The sequence below is a fragment of the Gavialis gangeticus genome, unplaced genomic scaffold (genome assembly GCF_001723915.1).
Source record: "Gavialis gangeticus isolate Ggan-Ray unplaced genomic scaffold, GavGan_comp1, whole genome shotgun sequence".
NCBI lineage: Eukaryota > Metazoa > Chordata > Crocodylia > Gavialidae > Gavialis > Gavialis gangeticus.
In genome coordinates, this window is record NW_017729032.1 from 48,256,232 (window position 1) to 48,265,495 (window position 9,264).

General features: G+C 41.2%; 1 protein-coding gene and 1 long non-coding RNA gene across 2 annotated transcripts in view; both read right to left on the minus strand.

Moving 5' to 3' along the window:
- Positions 1 to 3,088: 3,088 nt before the first annotated feature.
- Positions 3,089 to 9,264, minus strand: part of UBL3 (ubiquitin like 3) — a 106,007-nt gene continuing 99,831 nt past the window's right edge. The window contains exons 4-5 of the mRNA XM_019524903.1: positions 5,229 to 5,306; positions 3,089 to 4,871 (exon numbers count right to left, since the gene is read on the minus strand). Coding sequence (XP_019380448.1) covers positions 4,819 to 4,871; positions 5,229 to 5,306 — 131 coding nt within the window. The 3' untranslated portion in view covers positions 3,089 to 4,818. The remainder of the gene's footprint in view (positions 4,872 to 5,228; positions 5,307 to 9,264) is intronic.
- Positions 5,680 to 8,712, minus strand: LOC109302940. Its single transcript, XR_002098969.1, has 2 exons — positions 7,748 to 8,712; positions 5,680 to 7,642 (listed from the first exon to the last, which is right to left on the minus strand). It is a non-coding gene; the product is annotated as an uncharacterized LOC109302940 (long non-coding RNA).

The window sequence follows — 9,264 nt, forward strand, 5'->3', positions numbered from 1 at the left end:
CCCCCAAACAACACCTTCCCCCCAACCCTCCCCCACCGAGTGGGTGTCTACATGTGCAATTAATGTGGCTGAATAAACTCTGGTGCAGCTTGTGCCAGAGTTTATTGCTCCCAGGCACTGTATTTGCACATACGCCTGGGACTGCAGCACATTGAGCCAGGTCAGAGCAGTCCCTGCTGGCAGGGGATCCTGGGGGTCAATCTGACAGTCTAGGGCTGCTCTGACCCAGATCAACATGCTGTGGAGGAGCTGGCTTGTGGCACAAAGGTGCTTTAGGGTGGGGCTAGCTGGCAGGCACAATGAAGAACCTTCATGCCCCAGCCAACCCCATCATCTACACATGCATTGCAGCAGAGTAAGTAACTCTGCTGTAGGATAGTACTTGTGTCTGGCAGTACTGTCTTACAGTAGAGTTAATTAATTTACTCTTTTAATAGCAGTACACTTGTAGATGGTAATATTTTACTGTAGAGCTAATTAGTCAGCTTCACAGTAAACGTCTTATGTAGATGTGACCAGTGCAGTCCAAATGTAGACACATCAAGTTCCTTTAGGTGCGTAAATGTTAGCTTCTGTGCATACACAGTAGGGCTCTAAACTTGGCAGCCTGATCTTTGCCTAGTTCCTGACTATTCTCCATCTCAATCCAGATGCAAAGTCAAGCAGTATCTAAACTCTGCCTAACTACAGGGGAACTTGTATGGTCAGAGCAGACCTAAGCATGTTAATAGTACTACATTCAGTACAAAGCACAGCAACGATGGGCACTTTTATGAAACATCATGAGAGGGAGATGAAAGAAATGGTGCTCACCTTTTAAACAACAGACCAGTGGCAACAAACACTGAATCAAGAAGTGCAAGACCAAGGCTCTAAGCCAGGCACGGGCAATTACTTTGGGCAGAGGGCCGCTGAGTTTTGGCAAGCCATCGAGTGCTGCATGACAGGCAGCCAGGGGCACATAAATATTAATTTTCTAAATGTTTTAGGAGCCCCACAGGTCGGAGAGAACGTCTGGGCAGACTGCATCTGACCCACAGGCTGCATTTTGCCCACTCCTGCTCTAAGACTTCAGCCACAGGGATTCAACTTGCATCTCCACCATCCTAAAGAGTGCCCTAACCAGTGACCAAGGCAGAGCTGAATGGTGAGTTCCAAGTTTCTGCTCTCAGGAGTATTTCTATTTTATATCTAACGATTGTTAAATGTTTTTCTTAATAGATTTTACAATTCTAGGAGCAGGAACCAGAACCCATAGATGGAGGGAGGAAATATTAGGGGGAGGGGTGGCATGCAGAGGTAAGTCTGTGGAAGGGAAGGGGCAGAGGGAGAAGGAAGGGGTGGGGGGCAGATTGAGGCCCCCATAGTGAGGGAGGGAGAGGCAGACCAAGGGTAAATGGGCCCTGGAGCAGGGGCTAATGATCAAAGTCCTGGGAGGTTTGTGCAGGGGCGCCGAGGTACTCCCGCCACTGTGTACACCCTGGGAGAGGTATGGGGGGATGGGGGGGTACATGCCCCCCCCCTAAGATTTGTATGCGGGATGCAGGCAGGCTGCCACTGTGCATTGGACTCTGCGCCCCGCTGCCATGAGAGCTGTGCAACGCCATGTGCCTGCCATCCCTGGGCCATGCCGCACCCCCTGTCTGCCTGCCCGATGGTGGCAGGCATATGGTGTTGTGCAACTCCCGCAGCAGCAGCAAAGGCAGACTGGGGCTCTGCACCCCACTGCAGTGGAAGCCTGACTCCAACCCCCACACAAATCTGGGTGACATGTGCCCTCTCATGCCTCCTCCAGGTTGCATGCAGCAGCAGGTGCCCCCCCCTCACCTTTGGATGAAACACTCAGGGCTCTGATAGTCCTACAACCTGCCTTGGAGACCCGTTCACCCCAGCCCCTCCCTCATTCTGGGGGCCGTGATCTACTCCCCACAACTTTCACAGGCTGAAACTTGCCTGCCATGCTGGGCAGTAACATTGGGCTGCGAGTGTCTGAGTTTCTGCTCACCGCCCACAGTCACCCAGAGCCTGCACTCAGGCTTCCCTGCAGCCCTACCTGCTGCCCTGTGTTTGCAGGGGCTAAACCCCATCCTTCCACCGCCTATGCCTCTGCCCCCAAAGATAACTGCACCAATCACATTGCTAGAATGCTGGGCACCTCTTACTTGCTTTCCTGCTGGCCCTATGATTCCTGCATGCCTTTGTGCACAACAGCCCAGTTTCAACAGGAAGGGGATCATGTGCCTCAGACCAAACCACTCAATAGCCCAGAGGTTAGAGAAGCCCACATTGAGCTGAGGAGGACCTAGAACTCTTGATCTCCCACTTCCTGGTCAAGTTCTTTAACCACTAAGCTATTAAACATAAGATGAGCGCTGGCAATTGCCACTTCCCCCAGCATCTTAAAAACAGTGAGCCCTTGTCACCTGGAGGCTTACCCACAGACGATGGTCCTGGCTCTGGATCCTGAGTGGGAAGAGATGCCTAATTGTGCAGCCCTCAGTCAGGTCCAGAGAGCAGGACTGTGAGACATCTCCACGCTGACCATTTCCTACTGGCTCTCGAGGCAGCACCCTGCTCAGCATAATGGTTTTTGCTCATCCCCTTTTCTGTGGGGTCTTACTCTTTACTCAGTGATTCACTTTTTGGAAGCACATAAATTTTCCCAACTTGTCAGGGAGCCTAGACACACTGGAACCTTGAATCATTCTGGTGGTGACAGAAGCCCAATTTTTTGCCACTGCAATGCTTAAGTTGAATATACCTCAGTGCCTCTTTGAATTCCCAGCCTCCAAATGTGATTACATATTGCTGCTGTTCTCCCAGAATTCTTAAAACACCAAGTGTCTGTTTACTTGATTAACTTCAGAAAACTTGAACCTTTTAGAATATTGTTTACCCAGAAACGCCCCCCCCAAACTCTAGTCTGAACCTGAAAAAGTGACTGAACACAAAACAAAGTAAGTAAACACTCCCAAACAAGTAGTTCTCAAGGTAGAGAGAGGAAGTAGGTTTGACAGTTTACTTGCTTTCCTGGTTTCAAAAGACACACATTATAGACCAAGGCGTAACTCTTAAATGACCACTGGAATGCACTACAATATTCTTTTATTTAGTTTACAGAAGAATCTATCAGTACAGGTTGCAGAAAGAAAATGTTTAGTGCTATTTACAGTTTGTTTTAAAACTCTGCTCTATACAAATTTAATTCTGATCAGTATGAACAGTATTTTGTAGACCTACTGCATATAAAGCATTTTGTCAAAGCGATAACAATGGATAAAATAACCTGATTACATTTGAATGATGCTGATCATTCGAAAAAACGATTACACAGAACATCCGTAAGGGCTGTGGACACTTATTGAGTACAGAACACAATGTCAACCTGTGACTCGTTTTTTGAAGGCTAAAGCTATTTATATGGAATATTGTTCTATTATACTACACGCCAATCTATATTTAAGTCCTATACTTATGTATTTTTTAAAGATTTTTATTAAATATATTCTACACATATTTGTAATTTCAGCCAGGAAGTTTTTAATTCCTCCCCAGTGAAAAAATATAAAATCTTTTATTTTTTTTGGTTTTTTTATTTATTTTTTTTACAGGTTTAGATTAAACTAGCTCATGCTTTAGTGCTGTGCAAATTTCTTTAGCATATCAACCTTTAAATTATTGATATGAAATAAAAGAATGGCATCCTTTTTAATTATGTATGCCTTTAAAAATCAGCTTCTGATTTTAATACAATTGCAAGCACTAATACCAAATGCAGATTACATAAAGAAACAAAACTAGTACTATGGCAGAGGTTTCTTTTTTTGTTGTTTTTTAAATTTTAATAATTCTTTTGAAGTCTCTACTAAGTAAGCATGACACTGAACACTAAAGTACAGATGAGTAAGAATGACTGAAAAACGTCAACTGCTGATATTCGAATACATAAAATTGATTAGCAAATGAGGTCTTCTAATATTTATGCACAATAATAAAAGCCTATGAACTACAGGAAATTACCCCTCCCATATTAAGGCTAGGAAATGCACTCTCTGCATTTGTTTGTGCTGTATGAACAAGTACTCAACTAACGCACAAGATAAGAGTGCACATAATGAAAAAAAAATTAGTTTCAACAGCCCTCTACAGAGTGCTTTTAAATTCCAGGCACATAGTTTTTTTGTTTGTTGCAGTGAAAATATATATAGTTAAACTGGGTTTAGTTAGTATTTTGTGCCAGTTTGGCCATAAAGGTTGACTTATGTAGAATTGACTTAAACAGTTTTTCCTTTGATTTGGCCATTAATGAGCTTTTTAAAATTACGGATACCACTTTCCAGTGCTGTAACACATACTGTAAATTATTTCTAGGTGTCTCAGATATTGTTCGAGATTGCTGAGGTGAAATATATTGTCAACCATTTTTAGTGCAAATTGCATCTAGAAAGCTTGATTGGTTAGTTCTGGTTAATGAAGATTTGTGTGGCAGAAAAACAATTCCTGTTGTGGAAAAGAACACATTACCTTTTCCGGAGACTGACTAATAACTGATGTATTAAGATTATTCAAACAAAAACAGTAGAAATTAAAAAATCATAATGAAAATGATCACAGCTCTTCTTAAAAAAACCCAAAAAATCCCCAAAAAACCCCACAGGGACTAGAGGACAGTGTTCATATGTAATATTTCAGTTCCATGGATTTACAGACAGGATCTTCCTAAAAGGTGTCTGAAGCAAAGTTGGGCCTCTTCTATTCCAGCAGCATGAAAGACAAAGACTATATTACATCACACTTAGCAAATAAAGCAAACAGGTTTTACAGGATCACGCAGCAATTGCTCTCTCCAGTTTTTTCACGGTTCCTCTGACCTGTGGAACAATGAAGAGATTTACTTGAAGGTCATTTTCAAGATTTTCCACGTGCACAAATTTTTACTCCTTTTGTTTATGAATGAGACAAGATTTTATCACAATAGCAAACTGAAAGTACTGCTAGAATCTGTACATTTTAAGCTCTGGAGAAAAACAAAAATTTTATTCATAAAGAGTTTGGAAACAAGCCTTTGATCTTAGCTTGTTCAAAAACATTTGGTTTCTTTCTTGACAAGGACTATTAATAAATAATGAAGATATTTCTTCCTTCAAGCTATGCAAAAACAAAACATGACATATTTAACAGGCTCACATGTAGCTGAAAATGTCACACACACATGCTGTATAGCCTACCTTGAGAGTTTGGCTCTGGCAACGTCTCTCTAGCCACCAAATGCATCACTGTTGTCTTGCCAAAAGGAAGTTTTAATGCTATGTAAACAGAAGATAACTGTGTTAATAAATTAACTCTTTTAGCCAGTCCAACAAACACACACATGAAAATGCAACTTTAACTGGATTAGGACTTTTTTCAGAGATTCATGTGTTAAAATCCGAATTGCTCATTTGTCACACACCACTGTTGTTTACATGTGATGAAGATAAAAGATAATATAGGGACCTAATTCAGCTCTTTTTAAAAGTAAATAAAAAACATTAATGGGAATAGGTATGACCAGTTAGGACCTGGTTCAGCAAGGTGTGTGTAAGCACATGCCAGTATTAAAGGAAGAAGAGAGCAGCAGTGCACCAAGAGACCTGCTTGGCTAAATCATGGACTCAACAGTGAGTTGAAGTTTTAAAAAAAGTATCATCTCACAAAAAGAAACATGGCTGCATTATTAAGAATGGAGGTTTGAGTGCAGAATGAGCACATAGGGACAAAACCAGACAGGCAAGGGACATAAAAATATTCTAGAAATACCTCAGATACAAAAGGAAGAGCAGGGAGAAATGCACCAACTAATTTTTTATGTACAACAATTCAACCCCTTGGGCATTTTTCCTTTTTTTTGTGGCCAAAAGCATTGAAAGCAGAACCTCTTCTTATCACAATTATTTACACAAATCCATTTTATTTATGGACTGTTTTTGCATTTAGCATCAATTCACTGAACACTAACAGCAGGAGAACAGAATGGGGGTACCTGAACATGATGCACCTTTTCATTAAGTAGTCAATTACAGATTCAAGAATCTGAAATTAAACTAAATCTAGTTGCTACTGGCCAGAAGCTTCAGGTCACTAGTTTAGCCAGATGAATGCAATTAAGATGATTTAAAACAATGAAAACATTTTTTTGAGATAAGCCTTTATATTTTCATCCTAGCAACAGCGCTGGGTTTTTTTGAGAATGTTATACATTACCATTATAACACAGGTAGTTATTGTTATTGTCAGAAAAATCAGATACATTAAACCTATTTTGAAATGCTTCATAAAACTTGCACTTTCCTGAAAATAAGCTCTGCGATAAAGTAAAACTGATAACAGTTCTTACTTTATGGCAGGGGTGTCAAACATGACCTACAGAACAGTTCTATCCAGCCCTCCAGGATACCAGTAGGCTACAGGAAGTTGGGAGGCAGGATTAGGAGCAGGGCCTGCCACAGAATTTGGGGTTCCTGGGCCTGGATGGCTCAGGAGAAGTCCCTGAAGTCTCAATCCAGTCCAGGGTCAGTTCGAAACTCTTGTGCTAGGGGAAACTGCCTGTGCTGGCAAACTAGAGTCTCTCAATAGCTTTAAGTCTAAAAAGGAAAAGTATTTCACATACTGATTCTTTGATACAATTAATAACTGTGCAAAGATCATGTTAACAAGTCAGTAAATCCAGATGTAAAAGGGATTTTCTTCTTTGTGTGAATTAAGAAGTCATTACAGAAAGACCAAAATGTTATAAGCTAATCACATTAGGGAATTCTTACATAACATCAAAAAGACACTCGAGAAGACTATCCTCTGATAAGTGAGCAAAGGAGATTAATTATTTACAGTAATCAAGCAAAAGTGTTCTAACATCTCAATTAATAGCTTGTATCCTTTTTGCACACATCCTTGTTAGTGATTTCTACCATTTCCTGGGTTTAAGGGTGTGGGCGAGATGCAAAAAACAGAAAAACGGCACATTCACAAAATGCTTTCTCCAAGCATCTGAGTGGACGAAGAGGAGAGCTTTCAAAACTGGATGTTCCTTAGCTGATTGTAACAGCTTCAGTTAACCTGAAATTTGCTGTTGGAAGCTAAATAACACTTTCCTCCCTCTCAACTTCCTATCTTTTCACATACACAGTGGAAGCAACAGAATATGATGGCCCTGGCACTGCTTGTGACAATGACACTGAAGACTTGGAGACAAGTGTGTTTTCTATTATCCTTCCTTCCAGGTGATACTTTTGCTATTACCTCTTTTATTCTTGCATGAAGCTTCACAACGCATGGTATGCTGGCAAAAAAAGCTCAAGGCTAATTTTTAAATATATAAGGATATAGAATTTTTCCTGTTGAAATGTTTATCTTAAAAAACCCTTTCCTCCTATTAATTCAAAGAACTGTTTCAACTTTGGAAGCTGTCATCTTAAGTCCTGACTTCAGCCAGCATTCACACTAATCAAACCGAGTTCAGAAATAAACAACTATCACACAGTTTATCAAAAGGGACCAGAAATGATTTCTGATACCCAAACAAGAACAGCTTTAGGGCAGCAGTCAGTAAACTTAAGGTTGCAAGTTGGAATGACCAGCTTAGGTCAGAAGCAGGCAGGCAGGCCTGCCACTGGACCCAGCCACCGCCACTCCCTGCCTCCCTCCTTCCCCCACATGGCAGCATGGGGAGAATGACTGCTGCCAAACACCAATGAAGCGGCACATCCACGGGCTAGATTAAATAGCTTTGCGGGTTAAATCCAACTTGCTGTTGTAGGTTACCAACCCCTAGCCTAGGCTACTACTCCCTCTCTCTAAGTGACAGGGAGGAAGGGGAAAATAAGCCTCAAAACTCCAGCCAAAAAAAAATCACTAACCACTTGACAAAAATGAAACTCTTCACAGCTGCTTTAATTAAAAGTCCCTAAGATCCCTGGCTGAAAGACGTAACAGAACTGCAAAGTACTGGGTAACAAGAAACTGCATACTGTACTTGGCAGTAAAATACTGTTTTCTTTTTCAGTTATGAAATGTTTCTATGCTGCTTCTGATAAGGTTGCGTTAACCTTTCCTTTTAGGAACTTAGAATTTAACTCCATAATCTTACCCCATGAAGAAATTTATTAGAGTAATTCATCTGCATTGATGTAAATCCTGTTTTAAAAACAAATCTCTACAACAATAAAGAAACAAAAAATTCTGAAAAATGCTAACAAAAACATACAATGTCCATGGGGTATAAGGTTGTGATTACTGCAAATCATGAATGACAAGCAACATGACCCAAAATCCCCTGTTCCCTAGTGTGTATATAAAAATCCATGGAGCTGTCTTAAATGTAGCAGTTAAAAGGAAGCTGGCTGTTCTTTTTCAGTTAAATGTTTTGTTGGGCTCTTAAATGCTATTCAGAGTATTGTGAAGTTATCCTGATCTCTGTGAAGGGAGTTAGTATAAGTGGTCAAGAGCAACACCTACTGATTGCCGAACAAGGTTTTGGGTTTTTTTGTTTTGTTTTTGCCAGCTGCACTTGGCTTGCATGATATTCCAAAGCAGGGGTAGCCAACCTGTGGCATTAGTGCCAAGAGTAGCACAAGCAGCCTGTGGGTGTGCCAACAGCATAACAGGGAAGAAGCAGGGAGCACAATGACAGATAAGGCAGGGAGCATTGAGCTAGCAACAGAAAGAAGAGCAGCAGATCAGATAGGGAACAGAAAGAGCAGCAGATAGGGCAGGGGACAGGGATCAGAGGGGCACTTGGGGGAAGAGTGTGAGGCTTATTTGTGGCAAGCCTGCAAAGAGGTTGGCTTCCACTATTCTAAAGCAAGACATTCAGCAGAAGAGAATTTCACTGAGAGAGATGATCCAAAATTGAGGCTAGAAGCAGCAACAAACACAAACAGTATTTTTACTAACTTTAAGAATACACCAGTATCTGACAAAAAACAGGCTGCAGCCTACAGAAGCTTACACTCTCTAATGGTCCATCCTGCCTGCCTACCACACTGTTTCTTACTGCATTCAAGAACAGAACATGAAACTGTTCAGTTAGGCTAGGAAGAGACATTACACATAAACGAGTTTAAGTGATCAGAAACTGGTTTAAACCTGTAACAGAACATAAATTCAGTGCATGTAAACCAGTTTTAAAATGGCTGAAACTGGCTTAAGATAAATCTGGTTCAATGTAGTATTAGGCTTAACTGATTTGGGTCAAACTGGCTTATGGAACTTGCCCCAGACCCTGGA